Raw genomic sequence first — 22,762 nt, forward strand, 5'->3', positions numbered from 1 at the left:
ATTTGTTTTATTTTTATAAATGCAATTTCAATTTGTGTCCTGATTTCTCTACCTTGGTCATTGTTTTCATTTAACCAGTTTCCCAGATATTTGTAGTTATTTACTCTAGAATCAAAGTTAGCGAAGACTAGAAGAAAGGCATTAGAAGACTTTAAGACAGGAAAATAAAGACGTAAGATGAGAAGTGAATGTCTACTCGATCGATGGGACAATAAAAGAATACAAAACACAATAGGAACAACATATATACAGAATGGATGCTAACCGACTACATAAACAGATATGTAGTAACAGCCATCAAATCATCTTAACGACTAGTGAACAGTAGTGTCATGCCAAAATTAGCAGTGCCGGAACGCACTGCTAATTTTTGTTTACAAAACCTAAATTCTCTATTTATTTTTTTTTTCTTTTCTTAACCAGTGCCGGAACGGCGTTCCCACGCGTTCCCGCACCATGACAATACTGCTAGTGAATCAGTCACTATTAGGTGAGGCATTTACACAAATCGAACGGATACTTAAACGAAATTTAGATAAAACACAATCAGATTGACTGCCTGGATGCTTGGATATACGATCAGTCTGATAGTCTGGTATTGTTCAAACATGTTTTTTTGTATTCTTCGCAGAATGTTGGCAGCTATAGTTCTATATGCAAAAACTTCATTCGCACACCACGAAGATTCGGACACACGTTCTTTGTATTTTCGATTGCAATCTTTAATTAGTATTCACTATAACGTCATGTTTATAAAACCTATTTGTCCATATATGTTTATAAATCTGGACCTCGGAGGTAGCCTGCACTATGTCGACATGGTGTTTTTTTTAACAAGTTTTTTAAATCCACTTTTTTAATGGTCGGATTATAGAAATTGATTATATATTATCATTAAAATATAGACCTATTGTCTATCAACCCATTATAGCATATATCAGATATTTAAAACGATCTAAGTGCTCTAAACTTTGTTGCAAACACAAGCTAGACACAGTTGCTCGAAATGACGTACTGTAGTTTACCTTCGAGGTCCAGAAATGTAAACATGTATAAATATGTAAATATGCTTCATTGAATACAATACTTAATGAGTATGGTACATAGTAGCAGAATCCTGTACCTAGCGAGTATTAGGCTACGGCTCCACGGGCGCAAAATTGACGCTAGCAGTAGCGGTAAAATGAAGAGCGATAAATGAAACCAACAGCGATAATACTGGGCGGCTCCACGATGCTGTAAACTGTCGCTCAAGATCGGTAAAAGACGCATCGTCAAGGTCATGGCGCAGGTGAATAGGTCCAGACCTATTTTTACAGTAATTTACAGGGGTGTAGGTAAATTGAGTCCCATATATCTAAATTAAGAAGGGTCAAAATATTTAGATAGTCGAATTGAATCCCGGGCATCGTAATCCTTATAATACCTTTTAATAGCTTTTAATTTGTAAGTATTTTATTGGTTATGCATTTATGATAATCAAATATAAAATGTAATACATACAGTGCGCTGGAATAAGTGTTACCCCCTTATTAACTTATTTATTTTAGCACATAAGCAAAACGCTGGGACAGGTCGATTTTTAAAATAATCATAGTATATTATAGCATCAATCTTTCGAACTTTACGCGATCCCTCTTCAAGTGACAGGCATAACTTTGATTTTTTTAAATGGGAAAGTACATCATGTGACACCTCATTTAAAAGTTTTTGAAATACTGATTACAAAAATGGATAATACTTTAATCCTATTTGAGACCGTAGGCGCAAAATTTCGATCGAAATATTTTTAAACGCATTCATTTTTTTCAAATCCTGAGAAAACCAATAAGTATGTTTGAAAAAATTTAAACGCAGAATTAAAAATTACATTAATAGGGAGGGCTGAAAGTCCTTAATAAACAAGAAGTTTCATTTGAATGATATATTTGAAATTAAAAATCAGACTATATTTTCTCTTTTTTCGCCCTTGTGACTTATTAAAATAATACTGAAGCTCGTGGAGTCGGTCCCTGCGCCAGGGCATAAGGTCTCGTCTGCAAAATTAGCATAGCCCCTCAAATAGGAGCGCCCGCCTGCAGTGCATCCATTGCAATCCCGTTATCGCCGACCCTGCATGGAGACACTACAAACAAAGATGCGGCGCTATGCATGTTGTAAATTCGGCGGGTGTAATTTCCTCACCAAAATAATCTTATACCTGAGTTTGGAAGGGTATGTCATAATCCGACAGGTATTTTCCTCACCAAAACTGAAATGGTTGTTTCAGGTAGATTTTACTAAAAGGCATTCAAGGAAATTATTTATCTACTATAAAATTACAGTAGGTACCTATAATAATTAATTAATTAATTTTATAGTATTTTATTTTTAGTCATAATTGGAATTTTGACAAAAATGGCATGTTTAATAGAAAGTAATCTCGGTATTTGAAAATTTTATTTTTTATAAGGTGAAAGTTTTAGAAAGTGAAGAAGTGTTCTGGAGGCAATAAAATAACTTTTAGTGCGAAATTAAATACTATTGGGGTAAATTTTACAATAACTAGAAGTAGCCTACAACATAATCATGAACCAGTTCTGCAGAAGATAGATCGAAAAATTGTTTCTAACTCTTGTAAACGTAGAGCCGAAGAGAATATACTGAAAAACCGCCAAAAATCATTCGCCAAGAGCTTGCAGCTAATTTGCCTGAAACAATTACTATGATTGATGTCTGTTACTTAAGAAAAAATATATATAATTATCGACGAAAATGATGCCTGGTCGACTTTCTTCCAATATTGATGAGGTTCAAAAATTTGTGAAGAGCTGTGCTCAAAAAACAACCAAGGAGGAAAATTTTCTCTTTATAAACTGTGTCAAAAGTAAGATAACTGTATTTAGTTGTGAATGTGAAACAAATATAAGATTTTTAGCAACATTGAATTTTATACAGAGAGGGGCAAAATTATGGATTATATTCATTTTCTCTAAAATGGACGATTTTGTACAAAAAACCCCGAACCACGTCGATTTTTATTTTTAAATCACAATTTTTTGGCATATCTATATTTCATAGTAGTGATCATCAATTAATCAATCAATCAATAATTACATTAATGTTTATATTACTGAATAGAGAATATAACACCCTTTCAAATAAGCTACCACACGACCCCTATTCCCATTTAAAAAAATCATTGATTACGTGATCACGCACAGTTAGATGACATTACTACTATGAAAATATAGGCCAAAAAATTGTAATTTAAAAATAAAAATCGACCTGTTTCGGGATTTTTCTCCAAAATCGTCCGTTTTAGAGAAAATTCATTTATTCCATAATTTTACCCCTCTCGTATATTATATGTATGGCACAATTATTACCGTACCACATATTATTTGCAATTATTCACTATTCATGGGCCAATTAATGGGCATTATATTTCTTTATTATACTGTTTACTGTCAAACAAAAAAAAACAGAAACTTAAAACAATCTTTTCTATTTGTTAAAATCAGAAATTTTTAAAGCTCTCGAAATTGAGTTTAATCCTAGTAAAGTTTTTGTGGATTTTGAAAAGGCTATATTTAAACATAATGCAATCATTCAAATGTGTCCAAACACTGAAATACATTATTGAAGATTTCACCTAAGTACACCAAACTTAGTATAGAAAATTCAGTCTCTTGATTTAACATCAGAATATACAAATGATTCTGAAGTCGGCTCAAACATACTTTTGGCCTTACATTATATAAAACCGGAAGACGTATCAGATTGTTTTGTTTTTGATTTAATGTCATGCAAACTATAAAATGAATTTTTTTTATTACTGCAGTCTGCAAGTAAGCTGAGAAAAATGTAGAAAATTTACGTACGACTGGTCTATTATTTGACAAATAATGAAATTATTTCGAAGTCTATTAAGTACGATATAACGCCCAAGGGGGTGTTATAGAAAAATAACGCCCTATCGCCTATTAAATTTAAATAACGAGTTAAATAATGTCAAGTTGACAAATAAAACTCTAAGTAAAACTATGGTTACCACAATTACGTTACGACTATTTCTGGTAAATGTACTTATTCGAAAACTAATTAATTCAAAATTTATTCAAATTTTTTGCATATAAAGAATAATTTAGTCGGACATTAAACGTTGAAGGCATCACGGGTATTATAATAATAAAATAATAACGCTTTCGGTCAACGTATATACCTCGGGCCGAAGGCCCTCGGTCTATACACTATTGACCTCAAGCGTTATTATACTTATAATACCCTTGGTACCTTAATAACTATAATAAGTTATCAGTCTAATCAAATGACTATAATGGATTTTGTAAAGTGTGTTTCTTATTATAGTAAATAATAAATAATAAGTTATACGTTTTGCACATTATCTATATTATAAACTATTATTACAACGTAAGGAAATTAATGTCTTTTATTCGGATTTCGGATGCTTTCATAATAATCATTCTTAAATTATATCTATATTTTTTATTTTATTACCTGAGTGAGTTGGTGAGGAAAATACCTACCGGATTAATACGAACCCTTAAACTTGGTGAGGAAAATACCTGTCGGATTATATGGTTCTACTGGTTGGTGAGGTATTTACCTCCGCCCTGTAAATTATCGTTCTCGTGGAGCCAAGATTTTACAGCTGTGCTGCTGCCGTAATACTACTGCTAGCGTCAATTTTGCGCCCGTGGAGCCGTAGCCTTATGAATGAATGGAAGATTCAATAAGCCAACTGGCTGCAGTATGATCGATTTGTAAATAAAACAGCTTCCAAAACACAACCTTCCCGACTGATATACTTTTTATTAGTACACTGTTTCCGGAAGTTATAGACCGTAGTCTGGGATTATTTTTTTCCTGAGATAATGATAGATAGCGGTAGATAATGTCACAGATCGGTAAAGGTGTACTGTCGCTCACTGATCGGTGAGTTTTTGATGTCTGCTTCAGTTGCAGACAAAACTTCAGGAAGAAATTATTTCAAACTACGCCCCCTACAAATCTCAAAAACAATGTACCATTGAAGATGATATATATTTCATTGTAGAAATTAGTATATACCTATTAAGTATTGTTACTGAAATACACTGAGCAGCAAAATTAACGCACCACCTTACAAATGGGTCATTTTTGATCTCTCGAATTTCCTAAACCTGTTGTCCGATTTGAGTGATGCCTTATTCTTTAAGAATATCGATGTAATATATTGTTGCCGTACAGTTAAAGGTCATTGTATACGGGGTGTAACAATCATATTGTGTTTTTTTCCTCGAGGTTCGGAACAACCTGTGGAATATTCTAGCTTGTATAAAATATTGAAATTAAAACTTAATTGTAGCCTTAGGCTTTCTCAACATTTTATTTGTTGAATCATTCGCTTATGTTGGATGATACAAAAGTTAGATACGGTAACAACTAGCCATGTTTCTCATCAATAAATCCACATTTTCTGCTTAGTTTAATAAACAAGCCTAAAGTAGGCTATGAGAAATTAACAATTTGTTAGATGTCTGGTTTTTGTGAAAATTAGTAGATTTATTGTTTAAAGGTTCAATAAGTCCGTAACTTTTTTTTTGTTTGGTGGAAATGGTACGTGCTACAAGGAATTTGACCCGATCCATAGCATGGTAGCTAAGTCGTTCGGTGTGTAAGTTCACTGCTTGAACCCACTCATCAGGGCTCAAATTCCTTGTAGCACGTTCCATTTCCATCAAACAAGAAAAAAATATTACGGACATAATTGAAAGTTTAAATAGTAAATCAACTAATTATCACAACAAACCAGACACTTTTTGACTGTTAACAATTTGGCATCTATCAAATTGTTAACTTGTCATAGCCTACTTTAGGCTTGTTTATTAAACTAAGCAGAAAATGCGGATTAATTGATAAAAAACGTGACTACTAGTTGTGACCGTACCTAACTTTTTTATTATTCAACATAAATGAATGCATCAAAAAACATAATGTTAAAGCCTAAGGCGACAATTTATTAAGTTTTAATTTCAATATTTTTTATATGCTAGAATATTCCACAGGGTGTTCCTAACTTTGAGGAAAAAACACAGTATGATTGTTACACCCGGTATACAATAACAATTACCTGTCCAGCAACAATATTCCCACATTGATATTCTAAAAGAATAAGGCTATAACATACTAAAATCGGACAACAGGTTTAGGAAATTCGAGACATAAAAAATGTCCCATTTTTAAGGTGATGCGTTAATTTTGCTGTTTAGTGTATCTCATTCGTGCCTTTTCCTTAGCTTCGCATCTGGTTTTGAAGGAAAACAAAGGTAAAAAAAATTTCACATTTAAATGTTTTCTAGTACGTGAAGTATTAGTTTAAATACAAAAGTAGAAACGTTGTTTTTACTAATATGGATTTTAAAGGGCGGTGACAGTAAAATCAACAAATACTAGTGTAAATGTAGAAATAGACCCGTTAAACATAAAATATTGCATTATTTTTTATCTGTGATATTGATAAAATTGTGTATTTAATTGCACAAATAAAAAATATCCAATATTTTAATATGTTTATTATATAAACATAATTGTTGTATACTTTTATTACAAAATACTGATATACTTTTCCTCTTATCACCATATCGTTTTATTAGTTCGATTATTTTTAAACTATAAATGATAAACACTACTGTTTGTTGATTATGCTGTAGTAATGCTCTGGAGAATATCATGCTTTTAGATTGTTTGAATTAAACGATTTTACTATATAAGTATGCATGAATATATTTAGCTTGGGGCGTATAGTTTATAATATTTAAAACTAAATTGGTTTTGCTTATAATTTTAAAATTACTAAAATAATAAAAATATCCAAAAAGGATTACAATTTTCAAAACGTGTCCTATCAGACCGTCATCAGTGAAATTTAACCCGTTTCAAGAAGCAATGTAAGCATTCTGATAGATTTTGAAAATTGTAAATGGATTTTTATCATACCAGCTGAATGGAATAATTCTATAACGCTCCTCATACATAAGAAAGGAGACCAAACAAACCTCTAAAACTATAGACCAATCAGCCTTCCAGACCACCTGTATAAATTATTTGTTCGAATAATCACTGCCAGAATTGAGAACAAATTAGAAACATGCCAACCAAGAGAACAGGCAGGTTTCCGCCCTGGGTATGGTACAAACGATCATCTAATCTGTTTAAAGGTCCTAATCGAAAAAACTGGAGTACAACCAGCCGCTCGTTCTAGTATTTGTTGACTACAACAAAGCCTTTGTCACTATCGATATGGTAGCCATATTAAGAGCTTTGAGAGATTGTAGAATCGACTACCGATATTCCAATATTATTCAACCTATTCAATATGCAAATGCCACAACAGCAATAAACCTCCACACCCAAACTCAAAAAATAAAACTAAATAGAGGACTCAGACAACATGTCACCAAAACTATTCAATGCGGTATGCAGCATGCATTTCAGATGGCAGAATGGGAAAACAGAGGTTTGAATGTCGATGGCGAAAGGCTGAACCACCTACGATTTGCAGATTACATAGTTCTAATAACCGACGACTTAAAGGGAGCCCACGAAATGCTGCAAGAACTAAAACGAGTTTCCCAAAAAGTAGGGTTGGAAATAAACTGGGAATTCAACCGCGATGTACACCAAATCTTCGTGGACTTCAAACAAGCCTGGTGTGTCCTACGCCAGGTGTTGGAAAAAAACTGGGAATTCAACCGCGATGTACACCAAATCTTCGTGGACTTCAAACAAGCTTACGATTCTGTTAGCAGAGAAGCATTGTGGGAGACTATGGTAGAAATGGGAGCACCTGGAAAGCTGGTACGATTAGCAAAGGTGAGCACGGAGAACGCTTCCGCACGAATCAGAATTGGCAGCACCACGTCGAAGGAATTCCTCATTGACACCGGACTTAGACAAGGAGATCCTCTCGCCCCCCTGCTGTTTAACTTCGCACTGGAACATGCAGTAAGGAAAGCTCAGCCACAACTGACAAACGGATTTGCCGCCCAAGGATCAAAAATACTATTAGCCTTTGCGGATGACGTGGACACAATTGCACAATCCACCAGAGATGCAAAAGAAGTTTTCACCCTATTCGAGAACGGAGCCAAGGAAGTTGGTCTTAAGGTCAACGAGGACAAGACCAAGTACATGGTGGTTACGAAGAACCCAAGACCAAGGGTTAGACAAAACGTAATAATTAATGAATACAATTTTGAAGTCGTCAAAGAATTTAAGTACCTGGGAGCGATCATAACATCTGAAACTAACTATGAAAAGGACGTGGCAGCCAGGATCATTGCAGGAAACAGGGCATATTACTCATTAAGGACCCTACTTAAATCAAAAATACTCTCAAGACCAGCAAAAATAAGAGTGTATAAGACAATAATTCGTCCCACAATAACGTATGGAAGCGAAACATGGACTCTGAATCAGCGGGAAACAACAAAATTACTGGTACTTGAAAGAAAGATACTGCGAACTATCTATGGGCCTCGCAGAGAAGAGACAACAGGAGAATGGAGAAGAAGACACAATGATGAACTCCAGACAATATACGGAGATGAAAACATAGTACGCTACATTAAAGCAAACAGAATACGATAGGCGGGTCACGTACTAAGATCAAGTGACGAAAGACTTCTAAACGCCACATTCTGTCTTTCTTCTAAACGCCACAAAAATGGAAAGATCCATGCTTGGCCCAACTTTTAGAGACAGAATACGAAATGATGAGTTACGGCGAAGAACTGAAGTGGAAGACATCATAAAACGCATTACGAAGTTGAAGTGGAAATGACCAGGACACGTCGCAAGACAGAGAGACAACATATTGACAGAGAAGATTTTAGAGTGGCAGCCAAGGGCAGACAAGCGAAGTCGTGGAAGACCACCTAGCAGATGGACCGACGACATTAACAGAATAGCGACAAACTGGATTGAAGTTGCGCAGGACAGAGAAGGGTGGAGATATCTTGAGGAGGCCTATGCCCGACAGTGGACAAATTTGGCTGTGTGATAGAATAGAATAGAAATATGCTTTATTGTCACTGAAAATGTTTACAATTTTATGGACAAAGCTTACATACAGTCAAAAGAAATCAAAATATCAATAACAAATAACAACTTACTAAATTTAGATAAATTGTCAATATATGTGCAGTATACAGATACAATATAAGATATAAAAGCCAAGACAAAAATAATTTATTGCAAAATTTATATAAATTGCAAATTGAACATACTTACAACAAATAAAATAAAATACAACATAGGGAACTGACAAGTTTATGCTACTGCGTATGAAATCCAATTTTCTTAGTTATTCATTAAGAAATTCTTCTATTGAATAGTATGGTCTTTTAGATAGATAGGCTTTTGTCATTTTACAGAACTTTGGGAAAGATGTTGCAGATTTAAGTTGTAACGGGAGATGGTTGTACAGTTTCTTTGCGCAATATAATATAGATTTCTTCACTAACTCAGTGGATGGAATCGGTAAATAAATGTAAAAGATTGAATTTCTGGTGGACTAAAGATGATTGGTCCTTACTGGAAAGACATGAAGGTGTTTACGAATTAAACAAACCGTTTCTAGAATATATAAAGATGGAAGTGTTAAAATTCCGTGATCTCTGAAATAACTTCTGCAATTTGTAGATCTTCTGAGGCCAAACAGATATCTTATTGCTCTTTTTTGCAATTTAAAAATAAAATCAAATTGAGCAGCTGTACTAGAACCTCAAAAAGGAAGACCATATCGAAGATGAGACTCGAACAACGAAAAATATGTTATTTTAGAAGATGCTAAATTGAGTTCACTTGAGACAGATCTTATTGCATAGCAAGCTGAGGCGAGTTTCTTACTTAACGAATCGATATGAAGGGACCATTTCAGGTTGCTGTCTAAAAAAATACCCAGAAATTTTACAGAATCAACGGTACTGATCTGGCTGTTTTTAAGAGGCAAATGATGATGATGATGATGATGAAACAGATTTTGCTTTCTAGAGGGTAGTTTCATGTTTCCCGATGCTTTTAAAAGTGAAAGTGAATATGAGACCACTACAAAAGAACTGTAACTTCTAAAGAACCAAAGAAACACCTTGGGTTAAAAATTTCAATATACCAGCTTTTGTCATATTCCTTCTATATTTATGGTGAAAACTCATCCGCTAATAATAGGTTTGTTTTAGCATCAGTTTCAAACGGTTTGAAACCATCAGCGAATAGTGGACCAGCGCGAGTAGAGGGGATAGCACTGGTGACTGTATTATGTTCTCTCGCTGATCAACTGTTTGCTGACGATTTCTGACTAGTTTGACTGTTTGCTAGAACAAACCTAATATACCTAATGCCTAACTATAATAAGCAGAATACGTATCAAAGCATTTATTTTTTATAACACTTAATTATATACATCACTAATTGAAAATTTTGATTGTTGCAGAAACACTGGCCAAGCAAGAAGAGGACGTCATGTAGTTAAAGTCAATCAGATAATTGTCTCGAGAAAGAATATTTGCTTTCACTTATTCTGCTAATTGAGCTTTTCAGGGTAATATTTTGGAAACTTGCAGCAATTATGAATCTTTTTAAACGAGGGATCGTATTTGATCATTTTTATACAAGGTGTCCCAAAAGTAGTGGAACGGTCGAATATTTCGCGAACTAAACATCGGATCGAAAAACTGAAAAATACGTGTTCAATCATTTTCAAAAATCTATCCAATGACACCAAACACCAATCCCCACTATACCCCCTGGGGTGGGGTGGGGGGTAACTTTAAAATCTTAAATAGAAAGCCCCAGTTTTTCTTGCAGATTTTAATTCGTTACGTAAAAGTAAGCAACTTTTATTCAAGAACTTTTCGAACTGTGGATAGATGGCGCTATAATTGGGAAAAACGATTTATCCTGATACCATAGGTAAATTATAAAAACGGTCTAGTATCTCACAAAATGCACTTCCAAATGAGAAACTAAAAAAAAAAGATTTTTAATCTTTTTCGACCCTCTGGAGGTGGGGTGGGGGTAACTTTAAAATCTTAAATAGCAACCCCCACTTTTTATTACAGATTCGGATCCGTCATGAAAAATTAAGCAACATTTATTCGAAACATTTTTTAGGATTGTTAATAGATGGCGCTTTAACTGGAAAAATACGATTTATTAGCGCCATCTATCAAAAATTTAAAAAACTATTTCGAATAAATGTTGCTTAATTTTTTATGACGAATCCGAATCTGCAATAAAACGTGGGGGTTGTTATTTAAGATTTTTAAGTTACCCCCCCCCACCCCCACCCCACCTCCAGGGGGTGGGTTGGAGGGTAATGTTTGGTGTTATTCGATAGGTTTTCGAAAAAGATTAAAAATCTGTTTTTTGGTTTCTCATTTGGAAGTGTATTTCGTGAGATAATGACCGTTTCTATAATTTACCTATGGTATCAGGATAAATCGTTTTTCCCAATTACAGCGCCATCTATTCACAGTTCAAAAAAATGTCTTGAATAAAATTTGCCTACTTTTACGTAAAGAATCCAAATGTGCAAGAAAAACTGGGGGTTTCCATTTGAGATTTTAAAGTTACCCCCACCCCACCTCCAGGGGGTGTAGGGGGATTGGTGTTTGGTGTCATTGGATAGATTTTTGAAAATGATTAAAAACGTATTTTTCAGTTTTTCGATCCGATGTTTAGTTCGCGAAATATTCGACCGTTCCGCTACTTTTGGGACACCCTATATATGGTAACTGCAATTATGAAATGCATATTATTTATTTTTAAAACGGTTTTAATTAAAACATTATTTGTAGTCCTAATTAATTAAGTCTAAAATATAGTTATATGTGATACATGTAGGTATATTCTTAAGTCACAAAAGAAATCTTAATTTTTTTCGTACTCTTTCTAATTTGAACATTTCACGTTGTCGTGAATAAATCTCTCGTGAATGAAAATGTGATTAAATGGAGACCATGGCTAAGAAGAAGCGTAGAAAGATCTTAACAAATATGGTATAAGAAAGAAGGACTCAATTGGTACCGGCAAATCCAGAATAGAGAAAACGGGAGAGCAATAAGATAAAAGATAGTAAAATTTAATAAAAAATGTTTTGTCCTGGTAAAAGGTATATTAGTTTAAAAAGCCCCCATAGGGCTACAAACATATAAACAAAACGTTTTCGCTCTGTAACAAGAGCATCATCAGTGTTACCTAAAATAAGTATAACCGTATTAATTAAGGCAAAATGTTAAAGTTAAAATGATGACCAAGGTAAAAGCAAAGTTTGGTTATACTTACAAGAACATGGTGAGCCACCCAAAAATACAAAGGTTGAAATCTTTTAAAAATAGACTAAAAGTCTCACATAAAAGATAGGAGAGCAGATGCAGACGAAGAAGAAAAACTCATCTACTCGTAAACTAAACATTGATAACTAGAGCAATTTTGGTCACATCCTCATTATTTAGTAAAAAAGCGTCTAAGGGCCGGTTGTTCGAACGCTAATCAACAATGATCATTATTAAATATTTAATTACTGTCACCAAAACTGTCAATGTCAACTTTGTTTGGGTTGCTGAAAACATAATTAATTACAATTATGAGATTTATTATTAATTATGTTAATAATTATTGTTATTTTAATTGATTATAGTCTCAGAATTGTAATTAATTATGTTTTAACAATTGACATTGACAGTAATTAATTATTTGATAATGATCATTGTTGATTAGCGTTCGAACAACCGGCCCTTAATGATATTTTTACTTCGACCGATTAAAATTACTTAGAAACATTATAGTAGCTCGTTCTTGGCCGAGATCTATTATAGTTAATATTCTTGCCATTTATGTTTTAAATAGGGCTTTTCATTCACAGTCATTTGTTTCGAGCTTCTGTCATGTGTCACATAATATTAATATATCTACGTCGTACGTTATTGGTATTACCAATGATACAAACCGAAGACGTATGACGTAAATATATTAATATTATGTGACACATGACAGAAGCTCGAAACAAATGACAATCGATGAAAAGTCCTATAGTCATGTTTTGATAATTTTTAAGTGCCATTTCGTACAGCTGCAAGTTTTCAAATTTTAACATTATAATACAATTACTGCCACTATACAACTTTTAAATGATTGCTTTTTAGCAAATATGATAAATAAATTTAATATTTGTGGTATAGTGGCAATAATTGGGGTTTGTTTGAAGTTTTTACAACTAGTTTTAATTTTATAGAATTTTTTGTATGAATGCACGTTGCTATATATTTTTAATTCTATAGTGCAACTTCTAATTTCACCAATTTTAACGAAATTTAGTGCATTATTAGGCTGTGAAAACTGAATATCAAAAACAAAAGATGTGATAATGTTCGCCTGGTATATTAAAAATTACCAATACTTTGTTGACAAGTGCAATATATAATTTATTGTATACAGCACATTCTATCAGACATATAAAATATTTTAATGAAAAAATAAATAATTATAAAATAAAATTTTCACTATACACTGTCGGAAAATACTAACCTAGAATGACAATTGTCATTTTACCCGTTGACATTGATTGGTTTTTCCAGAGAACGTCTTAAGTGTATGTTGGTGTACCTCTTAGAGTAGGGAATTTTACTCGTGAAGTTGACCAGTAAAATTCCTTACTTTAAGTTGTACAGTACGTACAATATAGATACCGTTGCACGTCATCCGCGTCATAGCACGTGACGTCACATGATATTATTTTTCTCGTGAGCATCTTTCAGTGCGTCACAGTTTTTCGATTTCTTTCTAACGCATTAAATTGTATGTGACAGAAAAAAGGCACGTCGGTGATTACAGACATTTATAACATTTATTCTAGTTGTCGATAGATGGCGCTATAATCGAAAAAAATTATTTACGAATTATATAATATATCTGCGAATATAATCTGTACAATTTATAAGACTATACAAATCAAAGAAAATACCATTTTATAAATGCAATAAATACAATTGATTTGTTTTATGCCAAATTGCAAATAAAATGTGACAACTGTCAGATTTAACTAAAATGTCATGTTAGATTAATGTTGTAAATGTGTATTATCACGAACTTACCTTTTTTTCTATCATTTATGACGCACTGAAAAATGCTCATGAAAAAGACCATACCAACACGAAATATTTAAGTGGTAGGTATGTTCCTTTTTAGAACCGTTTAGCCAAGTACATACACTGGAATTACGGCTACTAGACATATTTTATTATATACGCGTAGGAATGATATTAGAAGATTTCTATTAATGTAAATTGAAATAAACATACCCTAACTTGTTTCATTTAATTTGTGTAAGTGGAATATAAAGCGTTTTTATAAAGCACACTCATTCGAATTGCACTCTAACTGAACTAGAACAAAGTAGACATTTTGGCATAAATTGGTAACATTTATTTGACAGTTGCAGTTTTATTCTTTACTATAAGTATTTGTTTTATTATATTTATAGTTTTTATTATTTACTTTAACGTAAGATTATAACTTAATTCTTGTTTTCTATTTCTAATGTGTTTATTTATTTACATTGAATATTGTTGTTTTGTTGTATAATCCACTTCCGCAATAATTATGTGATATATTTGATTTAAAATGAATTCAAGACATTTTTGTAATTGGGCAACAATGTCTACTTATCTCTGACGTAGATAATGACGTGCAAAGGTATGTATATTGTACGGACTGTACCTATATGGAGAGTACTTATGACGTCATTTGTATGTGTATGTGTGGTCACATAAATCGTAGAAGAGAAGACAATGTGGTGACTGGTATTATTGTCGCCTGATAGGGATTAATCAAATTTTATTCTTTTATCAATCGATCTATGTTCAGATTTACACCTACATACACATAATATTGATTTGTTAATGGTGTTGGTAATTAAAACTTATATTATTTTAATTTGGAAAAATGTGAAATTAGTAATGTACTTGGAATTAAAAATGTGGTGTTCTTTTAACAAATTTAAATTAATTTAAAAGTATTAGTAGTGAATCGACGTTTTTTTATTTATACCATTAGTTACTTAGAAACATGTTTAAGCAGTTTCGATTCTTTTTAAGTTACATTTATATTTTTTGGTATTAGAATTATTAGGGTGAGACAGATTTAAAGTACAGAGGCTTCCAGATTTAGTTGTGGCGCATATTTAATAGATCGCCGTCCAGGTTTGGACTAAGCCGGTTTGGAGACCTTTTAAATGAAGTCAATCCTCTGCAGATATAAAATGCACACCTTTCAGGCGGGATCAATGAATGAGCTTCTCCTAGACGTAAGTCCCTATCTCTAATTGTATTATTTATCCATCAACTGCGTCGCGTCGGTCCACTCGTGAATTTCAATTGAAAGCCGCAAGTCCGTTTGGATCTTATACTGTTGCACTTAAATTTTTATATTGTGGCCAACATGTATGTAGCTTGAACCATGGAGCCAACTATTGAGCCTAAGATGAGTAGATGCGTTGATATAGGAACAAAACAAAATTATCATCTTGTGGTATTAATTATAAAAAATTGATATGAAGATTTTATTACTAATTACGAAAATTTATATCTAAGTAAAGTGAACTTGATGAAATCAATATGTTTATAAAAATCTGTACAATCTGCACCAAAAGTTTTGCGTTGTGTAGTGTCAAAATTCTAATTTGCGAGAAATCGAAAAATGATTATTGAGAATAAATTGAATATGAACATTAACATTTATGTGTCATATCAGTCATACGCGTAATAGTCAAATCATTTGGTAGTTTTACCTGAAAAGTTTTCCGGGAGTATTAAAAATTGGGAATTTTATGGATTTCGGTATGCTCTTTTCCAACTTCAACTTTGCTACCTCGTATCTCCGCCGCTCGCGCCGCCATATTGAAAAAATGGCGCCTAATAACAGTTTTTTGGGAATATCTCCTTTCCGCCGAATTTTACGGAAAAAACATTTATGTACAAAATTAAACTAGAAAAAATTTTCTACAATATATGTATTTATAATTTCAATTTTCCAAACTCCGGAAAATTTTCCAGGTAACCCTCTATTTTCGACCAAATTACTGAACTATAATACAAATAATGAGAAAAGAAACAATGATTAGTAATAAAAACAGAGACATAGCACTGGAAACTATTGAAAAAAATTAAGAAAAGAAAAAAAAACTATTATCCTAATCCAGATCTGGCCATATGGCTCTCACTCCGTCTAAGGGAAAAATTCTGTCATCCCAGATACCTACGGCTAAAAAGGATTGAGCTCTGGTGGGACTCTTTCCCCGTGTTATCGAGCCCTAGGTGACTTGGTATGCTGGAGTATTAGTTCTAAAATAATATTATACATACTTATAGTACTGAGATATGTTTCGAAAATGTGGACTATGTCCATTATCTACAAATCTTTGAATAAAAGATTTTAAAAAGGATATTTGCTACAATCTGAGAAGATAACTGAATGAAACTACCCAGCCAAATGATCCCTAGTACTATTGTATGAAGTAATTGGGAGTAAACTGAAAACTGAGGTGAAAGGATTATGTAAAAGGATTGGCAATGTACATGGTGGAACAGAATAAGGCTCAAATAGATGTTCTACTATTGATGATGATGGTAATGATGGTTAATCATTGACTATAAATAAATAAAACTAAATAGGAATTCACGGTTTGGAACTTTAAAACTGATAATAAGCTGAAAAACCTGTAATGTCCTGTATCATTTATTATTTTAGGGATCGTCACAGTATGTGTAAGTTTTAAACAAAATCTAGGATGTACATATTTCGTTCTTCCCCTCATGCAATATGATATACAGCACAGGTGACTGGTGAGATCTTATATGATCGTCAAAAAAAAAACATATTTTTACTCAAAACTAAGGTGTAGCTAGAAAATCACTTTCTAAGCTTCTTCAGGAGCGTGAAAGAAACGATATGGTATTGGTGATTGGTGACAAATAAGGGAGTATAAGCGGAGGCGAAAACAATTGTTGTTTAAACTTCTGATAGTGACAGCTTAGTCGTATCTTCCCATAGATACCCAAAACGAGGCGTCCAAATCTGGAAGATATTTAGTTGTAGCATAAATACCTAAACATAAATTGTCATTGTTCATCATGCATATATTTTTTATTTATTTTATAATTCGGCTTTATTTACATTGGAAATATTCGGAACAGGTAATATTTTTTCTTGTATCTATCTTTTTGATCTCATCGGGCCTCAGGAACCAGAAATCGAGTTATTTTCTTCTTCGCTCAAATCCTTATGTCTCTCAGCGTCGGCGTCGGTTTGTTTATTTTAATCGTTGTTGCTTATCCATTCCTTCGAGTTTTTTCGGTATACACTCATTGCTCTCATGTCTTTAATGGTATTTCCTCTTTTATTCAAATTTTGGTTATTATATTTATCCAGCTTCACCTTTGTACTTTCTTTTTTCTTTTATTGGTTCTCGTTTCTTTATTACCCTTGCTTCTATTATCTTCTTTGTTGAATTGTTTTGGCTTTTCATCATTAGATGTTGGGAACAGCCCAACTATTTCCTCTCGATGTTTTTCAGTATAGGTTTCTGGTTTATCTGTTGTCTAATTTGTTATTTCTCAATCTAGGTGTATATTTTGGTCTTTCAAGTAATCCTAAGATATTTAATTTTTACAATTGTTATTTTTGTTTTCTGTTTATTTTTGTGTAATATCCATGCTTCACTGTCATATACAGGGTGTCCAGAAACTCTACCGACAAAAGAAGACAGGAGATTCCTCAGATAATTTTAAGACAATTTAACCCAATTCACCTAGTTCGAAAATGCTTCTGAAGGGAGCTAGAGCTCTTTGAAGATGGCGTCAGGAAATTAGTTTTTCTTAAATACCTTCAGAAGGCTTCTATTTAGAAAAACGAAAATTGGTATGCATATTTACTTTTCAGAGATGAATCGATTCCATTGATTGCAAATTTCTAGTACCGGTCATAGGCGTCCGTTTTGGGTAGAGCAACGGGTATTTTATCGTATAACTTTTTGTCCTTAACTTTTATGCATTTTTGACACCGGATTATTAAATTGTGAGGTATTATAGTACTAGAAGGTACTCTTGCTTTAAGTCGGTAGGATGCACCGTTTTCTAGAAAAATCGATTTGAAAGTTTTTCGTTTTTGGAATTTGAAAAAAAAATTGAAAGAACTTTTCAACAAAAAGCGAAGTATTTTACCAACATAAAGTAAGAGTAACTTTTAGTACTCGAATACCTCATAATTTAATAATCTAGTGTCAAAAATGCTCGAAAATTAAAGACAAAAACATTATGCTACAAAATAACTGTTGACCTACCCAAAACGGACGCCTATGACCAGTACTAGAAATTCGCAATTAATGAAATGATTTATCTCTGGAATATAAATAAATGTACCAGTTTTCGTCTTTCTAAACAGTTTTTTTTTGAAATTTTTTTTTGTAATTCAGAAAGTGAAAAATTTTCAAATCGATTTTTCTAGAAAACGGTGTGTCCTACCGATTTAAAACAAGAGTACCTTTTAGTACTAGATTACTTCACAATTTAATAATCCAGTATCAGAAATGCATAAAAGTTAAAGATAAAAAAGTTATGCGATAAAATAACCGTTGCCCTACCCAAAACGGACGCCTATGATCGGTACTAGAAATTTGCAATGTATCGATTAGATTTATATCTTGAAGATAAATACGTGTACCAATTTTTGTTTTTTTAAATAGAAGCGTTCTGGAGGTATTTAAGAAAAACTAATTACAAGACGCCATCTTCAAAGAGCTCTAGCTCCCTTAAGAAGCATTTTCGGACTAAGTGAATTGGGTTAAATTATCTTAAATTTACCTGAGGAATCTCCTGTCTTCGTTTGTCGGTAGAGTTTCTGGACACCCTGTATAATACAAAGGATAACGATGGCATTACAAACTTTAAATTTAACTCTTGTATTTATATCTTTATTTCCAAACATTGTTTTATTTTTTTATGCACAGTATGTGTAGGGGACAACGATTGTGGTAAAAACTCATTTTACACAGTTTTACATGTGTATTTATTTCTTGCTTTCAAAATATTATTTTATTCAATGCATAGTATGTGTTAGTTACCTTTTTCGTCTTTTTGTTATATGTATATACATACGTCTATTTTTCCATCATTACAAATTTTAGTCTCCTAAGCCAGGGGTCTCCAATTATTTTCCCTGAGGGTCCGTTTCGAAAACCTATGACACTTCCGGGGTCCGGATTTATGCTGCCTGTGTCTGACTGTTCTGATTCCGTTTCTTTGTGGATTCTTGTTAAAAAATATCCCCTATAAACAAATCAGAAGGGTGCCAGGCAAAATTTTTGGGCATAAATTGTTTAATATTTTTTTAACAAATTCAAAACATCACCTTTTTTGCCCGCGAAAATATGTTTTTGGCATTTTTGGGTCATCTTAAATAAAAAAGATCTGTCATTTTATTAAAACTTAAGAGTTTTCAAGCATCGCAAATGCATATTTTCGCATTTTTCAGATTTTAAATCGCTTATAACTAGAAAACTATCAACTTTTCAGAAATATGACAAGATACCTTTATTGTTTATAATTACCCAAGAAACCTAAAAATACATTTTCCGAGGCAAAAAAGTAATTTTGAATTTGCTTAAAAAATTGTTTCACCCGCACGTTTTTGAACAGGAATCCGCAAAGAAATCGAGTCAGAAACATTTTTCATACGAAAGTGACCTCACACATAGACTAATATGAAAAGGAAAACTAATAATATCTGATTGTTTTTTGGTTACAATATACTTTTCTGTAAGTTTTCCTGGTACAATAAATAAAATATGAATTCATTGTGTATTGTTTTGATGTTATATTGATTATCAGTATATTTTGAAAACAGCAGTATTGTAAATTGTTACTGAATATTTTAAAAATTAGGAATTTATATTTTGAATGCTAATGAAGTTTTTAGACATCTTCAATTTTGTAGAAAGAAACTGAGGAAATTAAAATAAATAATAATAGTACAAAATGCTAATTAACATGTTATCTTTTCTACATTAGTTTCAATGCAAGGTGTTTGTTGCAAACTTATTAAATCTGAAAATTATTTTAATTAAATGCACATCTGAAAAGTACTCCTACTTAATATCTAGTAGAGAGAAAATGAATATAAAAAATGCACATGACAATTTTATATTACAGCTTACTTAATTTCAAAATTAATGATTAGTAAGTATAACAATAAGGGGGAAAACTCTTTATAAAATTAAATTATCAGAGAGAAAAATGACATTTTTTTATGTATAACCTGTCTGAAGTTTGGAGTGAGCTTAGTGCAACTGAGTCTCATTAGGGAGTTGGGATATTCATCTGTTAAGTGGGATCTCTACCGATTTTTAATAAAGTTCATTCTTGATAAAGCGGCTTCGCACACATAAGTTGAGCCAAACATAGTACACAATTTCATGGCCAAACATTTTCAAAATTGCCAAACACTGGGTATATTCTGAATTTATTGAGGGTCCGCACAAAACTAGCTTACGGTCCGGATGCGGACCGCGGTCCGCTAATTGGTGACCCCTGTCCTAAGCAATCATATTTATGTTTCTACTATCTTCAGTTATTTCTCTTTGATTTTGATTGTTTGATTCACTGTTTTGTTTTTATTATTTATTATAATTATTTTGCTCCTTTCGTCGTTTATTTCCTTCTTCATATCTTCTATCCATTCTCTTGGATCTGTCAATTTCTTCAATTGTTCGTAACTTTCTGCTAAAATAACTAGATCGTCTACATTCTATTATCTACTATCTTCTTACTTTATATCTCTTTGCATACCGAAATTTTCAGATCTTTTCCATTTGGTTCCAGTTTTTTTCTGGCTCTTGCTTGGACTGCATTGTAGGCGACCATGTCATTCATATTCTTTGTTCTTCTATCGAGTTAAAGTAATTTCTGGTGTTTAGTTTGTTTTCTAATCTATTTAAGGGGCATCATCCATATTGTTCTTGCATTGTATTGTAGATGTTTTAAAACAACATTAATTTCTGGTGTTTAGTTTGTTTTCTAATCTATTTAAGGGGCATCATCCATATTGTTCTTGCATTGTATTGTAGATGTTTTAAAACAACATTTTTCATCAAAGATCATTAACATACTAAATAGTTTTATACACACGTCTTAATATTTTCAACATACTTTAATAATAGATCTCGCATTTAATAGTATAGTTTACATTCAAATCATATGCAAACTATTTGTAATCAAAATAGTAAAAGATGAAGCCGTAATAGATTTGTTCACAAACCATATGACATTTATCTAGGTTAAAATAGTAGTTCTTTCAGTGTTATATTGAGCTTATAATACTTACCTAAAGTACTAGGTTGTTATAGGAGCTTGTATAGTCACCGTTAGAATAGCATACAAGTGTAGTCTCTGACTAGTGTTTTCGTAGTTAATTACGGATCTTTATGCCAATCTGTAAGTCTGTTCCCTAAGTTTCCAGAAGTAGAATTTATTTATAAAAATTTCTGTTGAGACACACGAGAATAATCTTAATTAGTTTAGCTAAAGCTAGACCTTTTGGTAACAGATAATTTTAATAAATATTCTCTTCTCTTCTTTCTAATTTGAAGCTGGTCGTTACCTTTTTTACTAACCTGCCATAGTTATTTATGTATATCTATATGTTTTTAAATATTTTATAATCAAAATCATTGTCTTTATTATACTATTTTGTCTACATGTCAACCAAAGATTTTGTTGTTCCTTGCTCTCACCCACTTAAAATGTACGACAATAACATTTGGGAGAAAAGAATCTCATATCGAATATTTGTGATTGTATTGTAAACTACACGAAAGATAAAATTATGAATAGTAGTAGGCAATAATTATGTATAACACCTATTTTGTAATATCGTTAAAGAGAAAAAAGATAATATATTATATCCATCGTTAAGGTTAGCATTTAAAGAGAATGATTCCTGCCGTATAGACTTTTATCTTTTACATATCAATACAAAATATTAATTGTTAATAAAAATTTGTTAATAGCGTAGTTGTAGTTTTATTCAGTTTAACTTAAAAATTAAAAAAACAACTTATGTTTCTGTTTCTACAGACGTCTCCAGTGGAGCTACATGAACACATCTGAATCGAAATGAGACCAAGCTGCCTATTTAAGCAAAACTATGAAAATAATTCTGCCTATCAGACACTCGGAGCGACATCTATTAAAGAGAAATGCGAAGTTCCAGATCTAAACAATAAATCTGAAACTTCTCGTTAAACCACTTTCTGGTAACATCCTTAATCTCTGCCTTTTGCCATTTATTAGGCAAGGAGACGAAGAATCAAGAAGACCAAAGGGACTCTACATAAATTGCTGTTACATTCCGTCTATTCATCTATGAAAAATTCTACGAAAGTTGATTCCTTGTACTCAAATGATTAGTAAAATTAACAATTAAAAAACAGCTGTTCAAATTCGGTTCAGAGGTGATGCACCATACCCATTCTTCTTCTTAACGTGCCCTATTAAGTCCCCTTGACGTTGGCGATTAACATGGCGAAACTGTCTCTGTCTCGAGCTATTGTAAATAGTTGTTCTGCTTTCTTTACTCCTGTCCACTCCCGGATATTCTTCAACAAGAGGCCTGCTTTCTACCAATTCCTCTGCGTCCTTCGATTTTACCCATCATAATAAGTTAG

The 22,762-nt window shown here is 32.6% G+C and overlaps 1 protein-coding gene across 2 annotated transcripts in view; it reads left to right on the forward strand.

Moving 5' to 3' along the window:
- Window positions 1-22,109, forward strand: part of LOC114335574 (monocarboxylate transporter 10) — a 208,131-nt gene extending 186,022 nt beyond the window's left edge. The window contains exons 6-7 of one of the 2 annotated variants that reach the window (XR_007698513.1): window positions 10,478-12,120; window positions 12,409-22,109. Coding sequence is in view for 1 of the 2 variants with exons in the window: in XM_050652809.1 (XP_050508766.1) it covers window positions 10,478-10,512 (35 nt within the window). In the remaining variant the exon portion in view is untranslated. Of the gene's footprint in view, window positions 1-10,477 lie in introns of both variants that reach the window. The other variant, XM_050652809.1, reaches the window with a different exon arrangement.
- Window positions 22,110-22,762: the final 653 nt, after the last annotated feature.

Source organism: Diabrotica virgifera, chromosome 6 (genome assembly GCF_917563875.1).
Source record: "Diabrotica virgifera virgifera chromosome 6, PGI_DIABVI_V3a".
Taxonomy (NCBI): Eukaryota; Metazoa; Arthropoda; class Insecta; order Coleoptera; family Chrysomelidae; genus Diabrotica; species Diabrotica virgifera.